The sequence below is a fragment of the Lutjanus erythropterus genome, chromosome 9 (genome assembly GCF_056507025.1).
Source record: "Lutjanus erythropterus isolate fLutEry1 chromosome 9, fLutEry1.hap2, whole genome shotgun sequence".
Lineage (NCBI taxonomy): Eukaryota > Metazoa > Chordata > Actinopteri > Lutjaniformes > Lutjanidae > Lutjanus > Lutjanus erythropterus.
The window spans coordinates 23,752,658-23,773,394 of NC_139325.1; the positions used below are offsets into that span (position 1 = coordinate 23,752,658).

The following is a 20,737-nucleotide window of genomic DNA, read 5'->3' on the forward strand; positions in this document are numbered from 1 at the left end:
CAATATGAGCCAAATAGAACTATCCAAAAATAATTGAAATTGCCCTAAAAACAAACAGTAACAACATGACATCAACGTGAAAGTAATTCATTTTTGTTTAAGTGACTTTCTGAAAGAAAACGTTTTTGATCTGTCTGATATTGGTGGAAGCATGTTCCAGGCAGAAGAACATCTATACAGAACAGTTCTCACTGGTACATTTTGTTTGCGGATTTGTTCCTACCAGGTGACCAGTACTCACTTGAAATGTCATATACCCATGACAAAAATCAGCATATACTAGAGCCGCAAAGATTAAATGATTAATTGATTAGTCGATCTGTCAGTCATTTTTCAAGCAGAAATGTCAAACATTTGCTGATTCCAGCTTCTTAAATGTCAGGATTTGCTGCTTTTCTTTGTCATTTATAAAGAATCAAAAAGCAATGTGAAGGTGCCACTTGTGATTAGCTTTTTTCACTATTTTTTACATTTTATAGATTAAACAATTAATCAGTTATTCATGAAAACCATCAGATTAATCGATAATGAAAATAATCATTAGATATAGCCCTAGTATATACTAGTTTTTCACAAAAGAAGTGTGGCACATTGCATGAACAAAAGCTAATTGTTTATGCATCACACACACATTAGCACAGAAAGAACACTGAATAAGTTTTCTGGCTGCTCTGTTTGGTGCAATTTGTTCCTGATGTAAATGTTTAAAAATTGTTCACTTGATTAATAATTAAAAAAAAAAAAAGCTAAATAAATAGCACAAACAGACGAAACAATCAACAATTCCCTTCTAGGGACAAACGTGTCAGAATTGTGCAGGACAGTACAAAAGTTTCCAAAGTCTCCAGAATCTGTCCGATTTATGATTAAAATCACAAGTGAGTTTCTCCAGAGTGGGAAGGTCTGATATCCACATGTTCACCGTGGGGACCTGCAGAGCAGACCATCGCAGCACGATACGCTTTCAAGCCAGAAATAAAAGAATTAGTAACAGGGATTTGGTGTCTGCATCAAAAAGATTCTTCAAAATATTGATCAACAGATAAAACAGAGAACACAGTGTGAGCCCCACCGTGTTCTTCTTAATGAAGGAACACGTCACCCAGTGCAACAGTGTGGTTCATTTGTGTGTTTTTAATTGTTAATTGTTCTTTTCATCTGATTTCTTGACAGTAAGAAAACACAGAATATCACCTTTAACCATGAACTTAGTGGTGACGCACAGGTTTGAAGCTGTGAAATGATTCATTCCTCGCTGACCTAATTCAGCGTTTTAGTGATCACGTCACCATGACGACTGTGCCGAGGTATTAAAGAACAAGTCCGTGTCCTCCTTGTTTTCTTACCTCATCTCAATATATATTTTATTTGCATCCGTCATCACCTTCTTGTGAGAGGATGATGAGTCTGTCCTGTGAGAGTAGGTGAAACCAGAATTAGGAAACCTCATGTAGACTGAGAGAGCTGCTTCCTTACAACAGTCTTTCAATAATTTAGCTCATGATCAAATAATATCATTCTGCTTTGACCTGAAAGTAAATAATTTACATTCTGAGGTGGCGACCTCTGTATATGTGTGTAAGTACTCTTTATGCTTTTTTCTCTCCTTATCTTTTAACTGTTCTTACAAGTTTGCTCTTTTTCTCTTCCCACACCCCCCAAGAAGAAATACACACACAAACACGCCGCCCACTCAGAGGTGAGGCGTCTGTATATTTGTCAGATATGTTTTAATGTCTATAATTTCTTTGAACATGGTAGGCGCTTATGTTTTATATCTGAGTAGAGTTATCAAAACTGTTGTTGTAGACTGCATTTATTCACATCTAACTGTCATATAACTGTTGTATTTTGACAAGAGAATCAGTGACTGTGTTGTACTCATGAATTCTGGATGTTTGCGTGCATGTCTGTGTGTGTACGTTTGTGTGAATGTGTGTGTGTGTGTGTGTTGTGCAGTTGTGGCTTGAATGTGTCATTCTTGTCTCTAATCCCTCATAGTAAAAAAATTACTTTTTATATAAAAACAAAAAAAGGATAGTAATTTATCTATTATCTAAAGAACATGTAATTTATTTTCTGTTTTGAGAAGCTGTAGCAAATTTTCTTTGTTACCACCAGAGTTTATGAGATTGTTATTACTGATACACAGACTTTTTTTTTATCATGCAAAAACATAAAAACAGTGTGGAAAAATTATTATCTCAAAGCTTCATTTTAAATAAACTTGAAACAACAGAGGAGTTAAGCTGTGTGTCGTGTTTGCTTTTCTCCTGTGAATGAGGCTGCTGTAGCACGTTTCCTCCAAATGGTGGCGCTGTTGGGTCTCATACATGAGTGAACAGGCCTGCTTCTCCTCAGATATTAAGTGTACAGGGTATATTTCCTCTCTTTGGTGCCAAGTCTACCTTGTGAAATAGCTGTTTGCCTTGTTGTTGTTGTTTTTAATCTAATTGTTGAATGATTGAGGTTTTGCTTACAAGCTTGACTCATCATCCCAAAGATATTTGAATTATTTACTGTATTATTTTATTTCAAACAGAATTTATTATGGTTTACAAGTAAAAATTAGTTCATATTAATCTACAAATGCATATACATGAGTACATGCCTCTTACAAAAAGTGGCAGTGGAGAACATCACGATAAAGTAACTTAACATAAAGTTTCTGCAGTCCAAAAAACAGTGTAGGCTGAAGCTACAGCTTGTAACGCCGTCCCTTTTAACAACACATCATGTTTATTATCTGTTTTTCAAGAGTGGCTAATCCAAGTAGCACCATAAAATCAACTAAATGAGTCACATGAAAATACAATACAATTAAAAGTACAGGACCCGAATGACATGAAACTCTCGAAACAAAGTTCTTCATGAAGCAGTGTCTGATATGAAGGCAGCATTTTGTGTAAATGGCTTAGAAGGGGTAAGCAACTTTTCAAAACTATAATTTTGCTTAAATGTAATAGGCCCATGCAGTTGGAGGCCCGTGCACTGCCCCTAATAGGCTGAGTTAAATGCAGATAATGAATCATGTCTATGCTCATGGGCTTGTTGTCTCCTAATCCATCCATCCATCCATGGACAAGACTTTTGGACCCTTTTTTTCTTAGATTGGGGCCCTTGCTTCCTTTAGGGGGCTGAAAAAAAATCACGATTATTTTTATTATTAATTATTTTTATTATTATTTTATACGAAAGTCTGTTGACAAAACTATTTAAAAAGATAGTTTTTGTCATCACTCCAAAATAGTAGGCCACATCTCTGTTGCCTCTCAAAGTCTGTGATAATGAATCATTGTTGTTCTTTTGATAAGGATTTGTGTTTAAGCCTGTTCTGTCGGGTTGTTAAAATAAAAAATGTTACGCTTACATTAGAAAAGAAGCCTTTACTAAAGATAAGGGCCCTAAGAATGGAAAAGATCATATTTGGCGTTAATTTTTGACAATAAAGCTTTGAAATGAATCATTTATTCTTTTGGTGTGTGCAGGCAGGCTGAAGGGCTCAGCACCTCTTACAAGTTGAGGGTGGCTCAAAGGAAAAAAGACTGGGCACTGGACAACTAGACGTGCCCATGCCTGCAATATTGAATTATTTTATATTCTTTTAAAGTTTTTTTTTTATGAAACACTGACTTGCTGCTGCTTTCAAACACCTACAAGATGGACCACTAACTTCAGCCTGAAGGTTTATGACTATTCTGTTTTGGCTCAAAAAAAAAGAAAAGAAAAGAAAAGAAAAAGAAAGCTGAGTAATAGAAAGTTCAGCTTTACCCTTCTCATCACCCCTGTTCTCTTGCACTTGCGTGCCTTATAGCAGTTTCTTCTTCATCGTGCAGGGAGGCTTAACAGCTCCGGTGGCGTGCTGCCCGCTGCCTGCCTGCACACCGTTCACATCCTCAGGGCGCAGCGGGCTTTGCGTGCATCCTCCACCGGTGATGGGTTTGTGAGTAAGCCCCCAGTGCGGGGAAATGGGCCTACATGCAAGTGCGTGTGTGTGTGTGTATGTATGTGTGTGTGTGTGTGGGTGGGGGGGTGTATATGGTGAATGAATGTGGCGGGGGGTGCTGGCTCACAGAGGGCACGAGGCAAGGCAGGCAGATGGTGACCTTTTGGAGTAAATTACCATGAACCCTATGACTCTCTGCTTTCACTCAATCTCTCTGGTGCAGTGACTCAATGCAAAACACACACCTAAAGGACAGGAAAAAAAATGTGTCAAAAATGGTTTGTTTATTGTAAAATTGGATGCTGACTGTCTTTGCACATCTCAGTGAAATAGCCCAGTGTCGGCCGGTTCTCCAAAGTACAGGCTGTAAAGTAGGCCAACTCCAACCCGGAGCTATCTCTCCTTCTCTCTGTCACACATTTTACTCTGAGTGGGTGTGAACGTGATTTCGGGCTCGGGCCGTGAACAGCTGTAGTAGTCGTGACTGCGTGCACGTCATCGGCCGCGCGCTTCGGCTTCACGTCAAGAGGCAACGTTTCAGCACCAAGGCCAGGGGCTCGCGGCTAGAACAATAGGCGGCTCCGCGCACCGTGTCGCCTAGGCATCGTCGACAAAGTTTCACCCGCAAAACGAGGTTAAAAACACTTAAAATAGTTATAAAAATTAAAACAGTTATTATGAATATAGTACGCATGTTAGTCACTAGCTGTAGCAGTCTTAGAGTGAATGGGGAGACAGTATTATTATTTTTTTCCTGTGAGTGAGGCGAACACAGTTATCAACGATCCCTAGGAGTTACGTCACGAGTTAGGAACGATGGGGTCTGGAAGGTAACGTTGGTTTGTGAAACTCTCGCGAGATTATAAAGAATTATTTCTTTATTGTAAACCTAGTTTAATCCAGTCATGTTTTAATAACCTGTCAATACTATGGTTAAAATCGTCATGGGTTTAAGGCCAGAAAACACTGGGTTAGAGTTCGATAAAGATCATAGTTTGGGTTGAGTGTTCCCTCTCGCGAGATCTTTTGCGAGTCTGGGGTTCCCTTCTAGTCATGGCCATGAGCAACCGCTTTGGTGCGAGGAGGAGGGGGAGGGAGAGAATAGAGGGAGAGAGTAGAAGAGGAGATACCGGCAAAGGACTTGAAAAGCCATCCAGCCGTTGGACGGGTGAGACGTTACGAGAACATAGAAAATAGCAAGAATAGTAAGTAAGAGTAGCCTCCTTTAATGGTTGGAACAACAACGGCAAGACTGAGAAGGCTGTTACAAGAGCCCGTGCAAGTTTAAACTGTTGGATATTATCCGAATTTAAGCAGCTGTTATCACTTTGTAATTAAATACGAATTAAGAGTGGGCTTTCGTGAAAGTGAAAACTAGCTAACTAACTAAGCTAGCTAACTAACTAGCTCGCTCCACTCTGGATTTTGAGAGTCGAGGGAGAGATTGGTTGGATTTCAGTGGGACCAGCCGTGACAAGCCGTGATTTTTGGACTCTCACCTGCTCGGACTCTCCTCCTCCAGACCTCCAGACCGGGAACACGGAGCTTTGTAGAAACACAGCCGAGCCTCTAGTATCTGTACATCGAGGAGGAGCAGGAGGAGGAGGAGGAGGAGGAGAGGGAGAGCACGGCAGGCACAAAGAGCGGAGAGCATCCAGAGAGGGTGAGGAAGGAGGACGGGACGGTGAGGACAACAACGGGGACCCAACACAGAGCATCCCTCTTTAATTTCACTCTGCCTATAAGCTACATCTGAAAACGGTAAGAGCTTTGATGTATGTATATTTCCCAGTGTTGTTTTGTTCTGGTGTGCGTGTGTGTGTGTGTGTGTGTGTGCGCGCGCGTGCGAGTGCGTGTGTATATGTGTATGTGTACATTGAGGGGGGATCGGACAAAGAGCAAGGGAGCCCCATGACATCCGTGTGTATGCTGTAACCTACAGCTGGCTAAACAAAGAACCCGCTCTATTTCAATGATTTACCCCCAATCACGCTGTTTCTTCTCTGTTTTATGTGTAGGGATCCTGAGCGCTGTTTATCCACCAAAAGGTAATGCATCCTTACAAATATTTTCGATTTATTTATATTTAATTGGGGAGAAAAAGTCCCATTATGGTTTTTTGATTGGCTAATTAAAATTTGCATAATTGTTTTACCAGAAGCTAGTGGAGCCCTTTGTCATCAGGCTGGGCAATAAATACTCAAAATAATCACACAAATAAGTAATCTTTACATTTATTTACATAATTGGGGCACACATTTTATAGCCTAAGCTCATAATCAAATAAGACATTTTACTAAAATTTTTTGACGATAATGTATTTTTTATTTTCATTTTTACAACCTTGCGACTAGAAATATGCTCACACTTAATAAATGTAATAAATGTCACATAAACATAAGCCCCAGAGGGGCTATATTATATAAATATTATTGTGATACCACAGAGTTGTGAAATCTATAAAGTGTAGTGTGAGGCAAGTATAGATGTCCCGTAAGCCACTAAATTAATATTTTTAGGATCATCACTGTGACTATTGTTGTATTATTGTCCATTTCCCTGGCTGTGACCTAAAGACTCAGTCAGTGTCAATTCTCCTCTCCAGGGATACCTGCTTCTGATCTGTTTGCCCCTCAGCCCCGACAGTACTCAGTCGTCCTCTCCACTCTGTCCTGATGAAGGAGGCCGACGCCATCAAGCTGTTTGTGGGGCAGATTCCCCGGAATCTGGAAGAGAAGGACCTCAAGCCTATCTTCGAGCAGTTTGGCAAGATCTATGAGCTAACTGTGATTAAGGACAAATACACTGGCATGCACAAAGGTAGGTCTCGCCATTATAACAGAGCCTAAACATATAGATAAAATGACAGACAGATTGCTAGATACTAGATAGGCGGATGTGTGACAGTAAGGCAGATAGATGGGTGGATTTTCCTGCGCTGAGTGTCACATGTCACCATGGAAACTGTCACACCTGCTCTCGTCTTCAGCTCCTGTTAGCACTGCAACGTGAGATCATGAAGACAGGCAGACAAACTACTACTACACGTACACTGTGAATCAGAAACATGCTTATGCATGAGTATGTTTGTGCCAAAAGTTTCTAAGGAGAAAACTATATAAAGATATGATGAAAAGGTTTATACTATATGATATATAGTGCTAAGAGCCTCCTAATCGTGTTAAATAATAGCCCCTTCTAACAATAGATCAGTAATAAACTGTAGCAAACACACACACACACACACGACACACACACACACACACACACACACACACTGACCTGGGGTTCTGTGTGTTATGAACCAGATTAGGCTGTATGCTCCAATCAGTGTAATGGGCCTGTAAGCCTGGGTGACACAGGGGAAAGAATCTGTTGTTTTGAGAATCCCCACGGCCACAGTAAGCCCCTCTTAAAAGCAATGAGATGGACCATAAGATGTATGTGTGTCTGTGTGTGTGTGTGCCATGTACTTCTCTGTGTTTGTTCATGTATTTCTCTGTGTTCTGTATTTTTTTTTTAATCTTATGGCATTACGTTCTTCAGATATACACTCTGTGCGAATGTTTCCCTCCTAATCGTCAAATCTTCTCTTCTTTACTCTGAATCTACATTAGTCTGTCTGAGATGTCGCCGGGGATGCTAACCTGCTGCTAATCTTGTTGTCTTAGTGCTGGTGACAGGTGTAGTAAACAGCTCTCTGGCCAGCCAGCTCTGCTACCTACCCCTCCCTCACACACACAGACACAGGTACAGCACATAGGAAAACAAGAGGAAGTGTATTTGGAGTGATCGTGAGGCATGCATAGTGGTTGGTATAGGGCAGGAAACCTGACTGTGCCCAGCCTGCAAGGCCTTGTTAGCCCCGCGCACACGTCTGTGGTGCTGTCATGTGTGCTGACTCGTGCCGTGCCGTTCTGAAATGTGCCGTGCCGTGGAGTGTCCTCTGCTCTAGAGTGCATCATCATGATATTGTCAAGTTTAGTTACAGTGCATGAATATTTATTTTTTTAATCCCCTCGCACTGTTAGGCCACAGATAATTCAGAATAGGTGACCAGCGATCAGAGAAGGCATCAGAAAAGGAGACATTTAAATGATTTAAATGGTGTATGACTGTGTGTGTTTTTGTGCTGGGTGATACAGAGACAAAGATAGAGAATGACAAATATTGGAGCTACCCACTGACCTTTCCTACCTTTATTCCTTTTCCTTCTTCTTCTTCTGTCTTTCTCTTTCTCTCTCTGTCTGACAGGATGTGCGTTTCTGACGTACTGTGCGAGAGAGTCTGCATTGAAAGCCCAGAGCGCTCTACATGAGCAGAAAACGCTACCAGGGGTAAGTACACATCACAAACACATCCCTAGACTTCACACTTATGCAACAATACACCCAGGCTTGCACATACATTCATATCACAAGTGTCCCCTCCCCCCATGTACATACGCAGACTCTGCCATGTACCTTGTATACACACATACACAGATCAGTGTGTGTCTGTGCTGTTGGAGGTTCAGCTCCCATTAGCAGCACTGTGACATAACTCAGCAGCCAGCAGGCGTCTCGCTGCTAAGGACAAACACTCCCTCTCACCGGAGACACATAGGCTACTCCGTGAGCATTATCATCTCCATTTCTCTATCTCTCTCTGTCTCTCCATCTCTCTGTCGGTCCCCCTGTGTTACCCTCTGGTGATAGCTCCCGCCTAGAGAGTGTGTAATTAATGTGGCCGTTCCCCTTTGTCTCGTCCCAGTCTCCCTTGGTCTCTCTTGTGAGGGATTGTGTGCTGCGGCTGGGCTGGGGTAGGACACTGTTCATTATGGATGGGCCACTGTGCGAGATCTGTGTCTGTCTCGTAGGCTGTACCTCTCTGCCTTTTTTTCCCTCTCTGACCTGGTTTCAACTGCAGTTAAAAACGTATATATTTACGGTATCTGTTCAGGAAAATTTTCACCCCTTTGTACACTTTACTCAAAGTAGAACTACAACGCTTAATCGTAACTATAATTTTAACACTTAATCGAATAACAGATTAGCTGTCATCTACTAAATAAATCACTGACTATTATGATTAATTGGCTTGAGTGATTTTTTCAAGAAATAATGTCAAAATTCCCTGATTTCAGCTTCTTAAATGTGAATATTGTTTCTTTTATTTGCTTTTCTATGACTGTAACATGTACAAGACATTTAAGGATGTATCTTGGGCTTTTGGAAACACTTTGACATTTTGCACCATTTTCTGACATTTTATAGACCAAACAACTAACTGATTAATCAAGAAAATAGTCAATCAATTAATTTACAATCAAATTCATCGTTAGTTCAGGGCTTGGACCAAGTGAAATGCCATGTTGGGCTAATAGATTGCCTGACTGGGCAAGTGGTTAAAAAGAATTAAACTATCAAATTGTTTAGATAATTGATTAATTGTTTGAATATTTTTTTTAATACCAAATTTGCAGAAAATGCTGTTTTCAACCTCTGAAATATGAAGATTTCTATGTCCCTGGGTTTTGGACTGACAAAACAAGACATTTAAAGACATCATATTGGACTCTGAGAAACTGGGAGGGACATTTCTAACTATTTTCAGACATTTTATAGACGTTGCAGCCCAAGATTAAACATCACAATTAACTTTAGCCTTTGCTGCTATTTGTTAACCTCTAATAAGTAAAAGAATTTGAACAGGAGCAAGTAAAAATTGACTTTGGCCAAGAACATTTCTGACCCACTTCTTTGACCAGACAAGTGAAAAAAAACCAAAACATTAATGTTGAACCCTGTTGTTGCGGCCCTCACTCAAAGTAGCAGCCAAGAAAGAGTATTGCAGAAGTACAGGATATTTTATAGAGATGACATTTTCCTAGCCTTATCTACAGTTGTAAACTCTGATTTGCAGGTGTTATAACAGAAAGCTGAATGTACATTCACCATCTCTAAACCTTTCTCTATCTCGTTCTCTCTGCTACTGATCAGAGTTTCAGTTCCTGCACTTTCTCTGCAAGCTGGGGTGTTAATAAGATCGCTGTGAGAAAATGGTTGGAGGAGAGTATGAAGAAAAGGCTTTGGGGGAGGGGAAATTTTCTGACTCACATGAACACAAATCCCTGCATACATACATACTGCAATCATGCATGCTTTTCCATGCTGCTGGGGAAGGCCTCCGCATTCGTATGTGCACGCTCACACGTACAAACACAGCATGTTAATAATGACATTAATCCAATTAGGGCCTACTAAAGAGTTTGACCTTTCTATGAAAATCACCTCTCCACTGTCTGCTCTGTCTCATTCCTCTCTTGTGCTGCCCTTTGTCCTTTGACTTTTCGCTCTAACATCTCCACTGGGTTTTTCTCTTTCATTTCTGGTTAATGATCTCCACAACAGGCTCATTGCAGGACCAGAGAGTTGCAGATAAATTGTGATGAATATTCTGGACACACAGAGGAAACCTTTGTAGGGAGGATACTCATTAGCGGTACAGATTTACTAAAGAGCCAGCACACAACAATCAGAAGCACCACTCTCCAGAGGAAGGACTAGTGCTGAAACGAGGGTGTGGCTATCGTGTGCTGGGTTTTCAATAAGCTTGGACTGTTAATGAGGAACAGTACTGTTTCCACATGTGGCTTTCCTCGATTTGGAGATTGTTGGCCTCCACTTGAGGTCTATATGAATGAGATATCGTCCCTTATTCTCTCCAGTTTCAGCCAAAACTCTTCAGAGCAAAATACTTGTAAGAATATGGAAAACAGTTTGATGAAGATCTCATTACAGCATGTTGTCTGAGTTCAGTGAATTGGTTGATGAATAACAGTATAAGGAAGCTATGTACACGGTTTTCTGCTAATACATTTCTTCTTTAAACAGCTACAACAATTAGTGGATCAATTGATCAGTTGTCAACTCTTAAATTAATCCCCAACTATTTTCATAATCAATTAATTTTTTGAATCATTCAAAGAAAAATCTCTTATTTCAGCTTATCAAGTGATGTCCTTATTGATAGTAAACTGAATATATTTGGGTTGAGGACCAAACACGACATTTGAAGACATTATGCTTTGCTTTGGGAAGCACTGATCAACATTTTTCACAATTTTCTGACATTTTAAATACCAAAAAACTAAACGATTAATCAAGAAAATTATCGACAATGAAAATAATCCTTAGTTGTAGCCCCATTCAAAGCACGCACAAATGTTTAGGGCTGCAACTAATGATTCATTTTATTATCGATTAATCTGCCAATTATTTTCACAATTAGTAATTTATTGTTTAGTCTATAAAATGTCAAAAAGTTTATTCCCATAAGTGACAAAGAAAGGCATCAGATCCATAAATGTTTGACTTTTTTGCTTGATAAATGACCAAGACAATCAATCGTCACAATAGTTTGCAATTAATTTTATTGACTAATTAGTTAATTGACTAATTGTTACAACTCTACAAATGTTTCTTGCTAATTCCCATTAATGGCCCTGGTTTCATATAATTTTTTAAGGATAAATTCAAAATTCCAAAGCAATATTTTGGTAGTTATATTTTAGCTTGAAGGCCACTACATGGTGCAACTCTTCCCCTCCCTGTATCTCTCTGCTATCACTTTCCTCTACCTGTCTATACCATTTCTCTCTCCTGTGTGTCTTCCTCCTCCTTCCTCTCCCTCCCTGCCGTCTTTGACAGGATTTAGAAATGACTTCAGACGACTTCTCCCTCTCTTTCACACATCTTTCCCATTGTCCCATTCTTTTCTTTCCCTAAGAATTGCTTTTTCATCTCTCCCTTATTCCTCCCTTTATCCCCCCAGCCCTCCATGCTTTCCCTCACTCAATTTTATCCCTTTTTTTCCCTCAAATCCTCTCTGTCCACTGTTCAACTCCTCCCCTCACATCCCCCAGTTTCTCTGCACCAGTAGAATATTACAGAATGTTCTCTTCACTACCCCCCAACCCTTTCATCGCTTGCGCCTTTTCCTCTCTAAAATCTCTTCATGGTATCCCTCTTTCATCCCCCCTTTTCCCTTCCCTGCTGTCTTATACTCATTTTTTTCCCTCACCGCACACTCGCGCTGCCTCCTCGGATTCTCATTTCACAGTCATTTATGGTAACCCTTCTTCTAAGTCCTCCTCTCAACGTCAGTCCCTCTCTGTCTCTCCCTCCTCCACCGCTCTCCCCCTCGCAGTTCCTCTACCCTTCGTCTCATTTCCCCTCCTCTTGATTAGTTGACCCTTTTGACCGTTTCACACCCCCGTCTCCTCCCTCTCCTCCCCCCTCTCCCGTTCTTCCCCGGCTCCACTTGTTAAGCTGCATGATTAGTTTCTCACAAACTCATTTTCATAGTCAGATCCTGGGCTCACTGTGGGGCAACGGGGGCTGAGGTGTGCATCCCTGTGTGTGAGTGTGTGTGTGCGCATGGTTGTCTCGAATCTTGGGATCGCTCTTAATTGAACGTTAGGCACCTCATACAACTTTAATAGAACTGTAGCATCACACACTCATACTGATGTGTTTCTCTTACACCTTTGCTAAACAGTTAAAGGTTTGGTGACAAGTCAAGTGCTACAGCGTGCTTCTTGCTGCTTCTGTCTGTCACTCACTGATGGGATTTAACGCTGATTTAACAATTCCATCGAGCCAATAGAGGAATGAAAGGAAGTAGACAAACACACAGAGAGATGCAGAAAAACTATAACTCAAATGGCCCCCCCCCGGTTCAGCAGGGGCAGTAGACTGTCAGAAAATGAGAAAAAGGACAGAGGGATTGAGAGAGAGGGAGAGATGAACAGATGGCCTTATCAGAGTGTCCTGCGCCTTGTGTTTAATTTGGACACATAGAAGGAAAGAGAAGCACAGAGGGAGCGCGAGATGAAGAGGAGCAGAGTTGTGTTATATTAGTCACAGTGGCAGATATTTAACAGTGGAACCACTAGCAAGTCCCATTGTAGCACACAGATGTTTTGGTGTATTAGATGTGGTGTAGAGATTCCCTCTGGGATGCATCCGCACGAAAGAGCTTGTGTTTTAGCTGTCGCATATTATTTATTTGCACTTGAAAATTCAAATTCTCATTCACATGTGCATGAAGGGGGCTGCACCAAATGGGAATAATGAGAAAGAGATGTTATGAGGTAAAAATCTGTTCCTATGTTATTTTTGTTGTCATCTCATTTGTAAGTGATACACACAAGAATCTCCACCAACTAGGGGTGTAAGAAAATATTGATACATTATTGAATATTGAATATCATAATATTATATTTTGCGATACACTGTATCGTGATACATGCAAAGATTTGTGGCAGTGGTTCATTTTGCGTTGTGTTTAAACTCAGACCATGAGATAGCTGTTTTGTATATCTTTTATGTTCTGTTCTGTTTATACTTTTAACTTTTTAATATTTTTTCTTTATACTATGAAACTTCTAATAACATTAGATGAAAATAGCAATATATCACTTTCCTTACAGCGTTACAATAGACCGCAATATACTGAATTGTAACCCCTGTATCTCGATACATATCGTATCACCAGATTCCGACCAATATAGAGCCCTACCATAAACAGTCTTTAAGTAGCAGTGGTGTCCCTGTATTTTATTGACATTGATTTACATTAGACATAATATATGTTGTACCTTGGGCTATTGTCTTGTTAATGCAGAGGGCTGGTGGTAGTAGGCTGACAGCATGTGTCCGAGGTCAGAGGTCAGGGCTCAGCCTCTAGTCAACAAATTCAGGGTGGCTTGTCTCAGAGCTGTAAAACTTTCCCTCCAGGACAACCATTAGAAGGACATGACATCCCACATGAGTGTTTGGACCACCGATATTTGGCACAGTGCATCTGACAGAATGGTGACAGGGGGAGGGTGAAGTGAAAGTTTGGATTCAGAATGTTTTTTTCTTAATTTATATCTGTTATATTTTATTGGTACTTATTATGCTTGTAGCCACTCTAAAATAATTTTTGTTCACGTCCAATGTAGGAATTAGCAATATAGTTGTTCAGGTGTGTGTGTGTCCATTTCAGCTGAGAGTTGTGTGTGTGCTGTGATTTTGCTACTTCAAAAAAAAAAAAAAATAAACGAAATAAAGTCACTAAATGTCAGTTAAACAGAAAAATACAACCATACACTAAACTCTACTCTAAATCCAAGTTTCTCCATTTTTACCAAACTAAGACAAGCTTTAATTGACTTGTCTGTGACTTAAACTTGACAGACAGAAACAAAATTAAACTCACCAAAACCGTCTTGGTTAGTCTTTCCACTGTTCCAACAACCTCAAACTCTGGTTTAGTTGAGTTAAATCCATAATTAACCATGTTAGATGTCTACTGGCTGATTTTGTCTTGCTTGTCATTCGGCTCAGTGGGTGTACACTGTGTGTAGCTGAAGAGTGACTCTCTCTAAACTCACTAAATTGCCCAAAAGAACCCACCAAAAATCGCCAAAATATATTGCCCCTAAAAAACCCAACTGGTGATCAACTCAGCCAGTCCCTGATAGCCTAACCCTAATCCCTAGCTTGTATATATCATTGGCAGCTTGTCTACAACATATAGTAAAAAGTAAAACAAAAGAGCTATGCTGCTTACTCATGATAAGAGTTTGAAATTAGACTGCATAAATCCAGATTTAGTTATGTTACATTTAATTTCTTTACAGTAGTTCTCACAGATTTTCTCTCTTCACTGTCAGACACACAGCACAGAAAGATTTTGCATACTCACATAGACCCATTACAAACGACCAAATGCACACTCATGCTCATGCACACACTGAATTTACAGTAATCGTTCCTACAAAATTGTCCTTGCTTTATCCTAATACCCCCCCATCCATCCTTCCTCCCTCTCTCTCGTGCCACACTTCACTTGCAGCCTGTTCAGATTTTAGCTTCAACCCCCCCCTCCCATCTATCTATTGCTCTATCTCTGCCAAGGCTACCGCTGCTGTATTTCCTCCCTTATCTTTTCCCTCATCTTTTCCTTTTGTTCTTTGCTGTTGATATCTCTCTCTCCATTTAATCTGCACTGTCTTCTCCCTGCATTTATCACTCCCTTCATCTTTGTTCTACCTCAAGCACAAGTGTTTGTACATACACACATGCATGTATGCAGTCGCATACGCACAAACACACTCAAGCACATCTGTTTGGTCACGCTGGCATCTGCAGATCTCAGTGTAGGTGAAATTAAAGTGTGATAAGCAGCTTACCAGGTGTGTGTTGTCATGCTTCACTGCTCTCCAGGCAGCACTCTGCTCTCTGTTCTTTGATTAGAGCCAAACCCAAGCCTACACACACACACACATGCACACACGCGCACACACACACACGCACACACACGCACGCACGCACACACACACACATGCGCACACACACACGCACACACATTTAGACATACATGCATTACCCATGACGCACTTGATACCTAATGAATTATTGAAAAGGCAGAAGAAGCGCCACAGGACAAGTAGTTAACAATAACTGATACAGCAGAAGATCAATACACTTATTAAAATACTGTATAATAAAAGTTTATAGTAGTGATATTGATTTAATGCATACAGTATGACAGCATTCCTAAGCCGATAAATTGGAATAGTGCCAGCGTTATTGCTGGATCATGCAAACATGACGGCAGCTGTTATGTATTTTATTGAGTGTGGACTGGAGAGAGTAAGAGTGAATTTGTTATTTATGTCTCCAACTGAAAAGGCTATATTTATTTACATGCACAGTATGGACTCACATGGACTCACTCACTTGCAAGGTGCAGCAGCAGCTCAGCAGTGATGCCAGTGCTACTTCTTTACAGTTAGCATTATATCACTTGGAGGTCCAGTGTGTAAGATTTACAGGGATTTACTGGCAGAATATGGCAGAAATTGAATATAATTTTAATAAGTGTGTCCTCATTAGTGTAGAATCACAGCAGTTGCCATTTTGCACTGTCATGTTTCTAGGTGGTGATTACAAGGGAACCCAAGATTTGCAGAGCCCTCAAGCATGCGCATTTGATTCTGTGCAGTAGTGCTCAATATAATTTTGTTAGACGTCTAAAAATTATTTTCAGTGTTCAATTTGATTAGGTTTAAGCGCAAAAAACTACTTGGGTGAAGGAAGATATCATGGTTTATTGTTAATATAGACCCTTTTGCAATGTTAGAGAGGCTTTCAAGCAATCACAAAGACATATTCTAGCAGCAACAAGAGCTAGCCAATCGCAGAACAGGGACTAATACGAGTCTAGACTAGTATAAGAGTTTTGCTAATCTCAGAAAACTTCTAGACATGAGCATGTTTTGGCCGTAACCTAGAATGGACAAACCAAACAATGGTTTTAGATACAGCCTTTTGTGTTTTTGGCATCGACAGTAAAATAAGTTGGTTCTGAAAAGTGAAGCCAATGTGTAAGTACCTTAAACCTGCATTCTTTCTAATGGCCAGTAGGGAGCAGCTCTGCTGGTTGCATAAAGAAGTCTGATTTTTCCACATCCTCTTTTATACATGATGGTCATTTTGTAAACTAGGGTCCTATTGAGAGTAGAATAGACAATAGCATGCAACCATGTGATTGACAAGTCATTCTCAGTGAGTCCCTCCAGTGCAACACACAGTGCTCACAGAACTTAGATCAAACTGTCAAACTAGGCAGTATCGGTCAAATATAGATCAAGATTCTGTTACTACATTACATAATTATATTGCTTAACGTGTTTTCAGAAATATAGTTTTGTGCACTGTTTAGTGGTAATATGAGAAAGATCATGACAAGGCAGACAGGCCAAAACCAAGCACCCAAGTCGTGATATTTCACCTACCAGTTCCATGCTCTCATCAGTACTGCAAAAAAACAAGATGGCAACACCCCAGTGCTAAACATGAGGCCAAAACAGTTTACAAACCAATGGGTAACATCACGGTGGCTCTGTCCACTTATTCTATTGTCTATAGTTTTTTGCAAGTTTCATTACCACTGTAGGTTCTCCTACATGCTTAGAAGGGAAGAGTATGTTGTTGAAATAAACATTGCTAACATTACATGGAACATGAGAATGACATAAGAGAATGAGTGTGAAGTTAGATGCAATCTTTTCATGTGTCCATCATCTGCTGCTTGTAGTTGATGTTTATCATATACACTCAGGACGTATAATGTGTGCATGTTGTGTATGTTCTGTGTGTGTTTCCATGTGGAATGTAAGATGCCTGGCAGGCAGCCTCCCTATGGGGCAAAGCTATGATGAGCAATTATCCACTAGGGCGACTTTGTAGGCTAATTTAGCATATTTATGTGGTCAGCAGCACTGTTTACTATTCCCCTTCACTGCTTACTGCTGCACTTTCAATTTAGAACAGACCCCAGCTCCCTCTCCCTTTTATTTTCTCTCTGTCTCTTCCTGCTCTGCCATCCCTCTGCCTCTATCTCTCCCCGCCTGATGGGGTTTGTGATGTGTATCGCTACCCCCTCCCTTGTGCTGCTTCTCTATTTTTATCCTCACTGTGTGTGGGATGGGAAGGGAGTGGAGGGACAGGTGTAGAATCAAGTGTGTGTGTGTGTGTGTGTGTGTGTGTGTGTGTGTGTGTGTGTGTGTGTGTGTGTGTATGTGCGAGGAGGAGCCAGCAAGAGTGACACAGAGGGGGGATGCACAGTAGAGGGGCGATAGGAGTGAGGGGTTGTGTACAGCTACGACCAAGGAGGATTTAGGTTGTTTGTTTTAAACAAAAGTCTTTGCTCTGTGTGTGTGTGTGTGTGTGTATGTGTGTGTGTGTATGTGTGAATGTGCTTGTGATATATGCATGTACTTGTATATGTGTGTGTATAAGAGTGCATTTGTGCATGCAACATGGATAGAGAAAGAGTGCCTGCCTCATATTTCACCACAAAATTGAGGCAGAATCTAATCATAGCCTCATAAAAGCCTGACCCTAGAGAGCGCCTGCCTCTTTAAGACCTGACACACACACAACACACACATGCACACACATGCACACCCACCCACACACCCACCCACACACACACACACACACACACACACACACACACACACACACACACACACACACACACACACACACACACAGAGCAACATAGCTTTGCCAGTTACAGAATCATGTTTGTGTGGACACATGATTACCAGGTTATGTGATTGTTCGCTGCCAAATCTGCGTCTCTCAGATGTCAAGCTCTAAAGTAGCTCAAAGTTGAGTCAAGTCTATATCACACACCATCTGTTTTGTAAATCCATCCAGATACAAAATTCTGCAGGGCCTAGTTTCCACATTCATAGAATGAAGAGGACTGTTTTGTTGCAATTATCAGTCATCATTGTTGCATCTGAAGCTGGACAGATACATGCTTTGTTCTCGCAACTTATAGCTGGCTTCAAACCTTGAGTGAAGCACAGCATGGGCAGCTTTAGTGTGCCCATTTAAATCCTGGATTCACACATGGCTTACCGCAAGCTGCACACTTAACGTGATGAATTTGGAAATGTCCAGTGGTAAAATATTTATATTTAAAACAAACATTAAAGATAGATATTACACTGTGACTGATTAATGTAAGCACACAAAGGGGTTGTCTTTCATCTATGTATTTGGGTTTTTAAGGCAGAAAACAAGTGCCAGAGAGCAGAGCGTGCCAAAAAATCACTTAAATGCAGTGACCTTAACAGATGCCCAGACCTCAGTGTTTGCACTTGGGTATAGCTTTGATCATTGAGCAGTGTCACTGATTTCCAGTGCCAGATGATATAGCAAACATCTCTCCCTTTTTACATCACTTACTGTAACAATCACCCTTTCATTTCCATAACCAAGCACAAATCTTATTCTGCTGCTTCTGGTACATTTTTGGAGCCACCAAATGCATGCATGTACCCAACTCTCAGACTCTATATGAACAAGAAATTTTACATTTAGTTAGAAGATGTAGATGTAGCCAGGTTACGTGGCCTACAATGGAGTTCACCAATGGAGAGGAGAAAGACACCCACATTATGTTTCAGTTCGAATTGGATCCTAGATGCAGGAATCAACAGAAATTCTTATATTTAGTTTTCCAAATTTGATTGAAATTTACTTTGTGCACATTTTAGATTCAGTTTTACCTTTTGCACATTTACACACATTTTTCTGTCAAAATTAGCTGTTACTCAACACAAAATAAGTTCCTATAACCTGGTTTCAAGTAATTAAAAAAAGAAAGCATCTGCAGTATACATTATGAAAAGTCAAGAATAAGGTTGGCATTTTTCATATTGTCCATGTAAGACTGTTGGACTAAAACCTACAGCCTGCAGTCCAGACACCTTGTCTCAACATGTAAATTTATATGTCTGCACTGAAATGGACATATAGAGCAGGGCCCGTTTAAGGGGCCTGAATAAGTGTGTGAATCTGTCTGAATGAAAAAGGGGGGTTAAGAGTGGTGGAGGAGGGCCATGAAGAGCTTTGGCATGAATAGGGGTGTATAGACAGGGAGGGGGTAGGGTGAGACAGGGGAGGAGCAGAGGAGGTCGGGTTAGGGAGAAGGAGGAAACAAGACAAAAGTTTGCCATAATGAGCGTGGAGGAAGGGGCAGGCGGGTGGTGCGTGGAAGAAAGGGGTTTTTCTGGGTGGTGGAGGAGTGGGAGGGAGTCAGGGCGCACTTCTGTCAGTTTAAACAGAGACATCTGTCAGAGGGGGCCACCAGTGTGTGTCTGCATATGTGTGTGTGTATGTGTGTGTATGTGATTAGGCAGCCAAGTGGATGACAGGACTTTAGTTGCACCTGGGGTGTGACCTCCGCTCTGAGGTCTCCTCTCTAACCACACTTCAACCTGCTGTCTAGATAATGGCCTTTTCACACTGACCACAAGGCAAAGCTGGAGCTTTATACAACCAAATTACACTATTGTATATCACCACACTTCACAAAGCTCTGTCGAACAACAGGAGAAGGAGAGGAGGAGATAGTAGCTTTGTCGTTTATGGTTTGTTAATGAGTGAGTTAATCCTTGTTTTAATTATGCACTTTTAAACATGTATGTGGATACATGCAGAGTAAGTTGAAAGGATTTAGGTTAAAGATTTTATTAAGGGCTACAAAATTCAAATCTCTTCTTTACTCTAACCAACAGTTACTACTGTAAATCCAAAGGCTCTTTATTTACAATCATAAATGACAAAGAAATCCAGCAAGTCTTCACATTTAAGAAGCTGGTACCAGCTGTAAAATGACTAAACCATTAATCAATTATCAGAATAGTTGGCTACTAACTTTTCTTTCGACCATTTAATCAATGAATAGATGCAGGCCTAGTTTTGTGTAAACGTGTTTGGTTCAGGTAGGTTCAGATTTTGAAGTAAATTTTTAGCTCTTCAATGTAAGATTACATGCTTTTTCACTTTGTGTGTGGTTTGACACAATTCAAGGTTTTTAGATGAGGATGATAATATTTTTCGTAAGATTTAGGTATAACATTAAATAAACATATATGTAAGGCCAGCTAAATGTAAATTAAAGCATTATAGTGATCATGAGATACTGTCATGGAACTCATCAACCATATATCTATCATGTTGGTAAAGTGAATACAGCCTAACAACATTTAAAAAATTGTAAGTAACAGGGCTGCACAATGTGATTAAAAAAATTAGGTTGTGATTATTTTGAGTATTTTGACAACTGTGATATGATTCACAATTATTGGGAATGATAATTTTTCTATCACAATTTTCATTTCCATTGAAAAAAAATCAAATCATGATGACGTGACATTTCCTGGGGTCTGTA

The 20,737-nt window shown here is 40.4% G+C and overlaps 1 protein-coding gene across 2 annotated transcripts in view; it reads left to right on the forward strand.

The window, feature by feature from the left end:
- The first annotated feature begins 5,071 nt into the window (after positions 1-5,071).
- The window catches only part of celf3b (cugbp, Elav-like family member 3b), a 34,978-nt gene continuing 19,312 nt past the window's right edge, over positions 5,072-20,737 (forward strand). Inside the window, exons 1-4 of one of the 2 annotated variants that reach the window (XR_014771403.1) lie at positions 5,072-5,707; positions 5,965-5,994; positions 6,552-6,766; positions 8,201-8,283. Coding sequence is in view for 1 of the 2 variants with exons in the window: in XM_084726727.1 (XP_084582853.1) it covers positions 6,622-6,766; positions 8,201-8,283 (228 nt within the window). In the remaining variant the exon portion in view is untranslated. The remainder of the gene's footprint in view (positions 5,708-5,964; positions 5,995-6,551; positions 6,767-8,200; positions 8,284-20,737) is intronic. The other variant, XM_084726727.1, reaches the window with a different exon arrangement.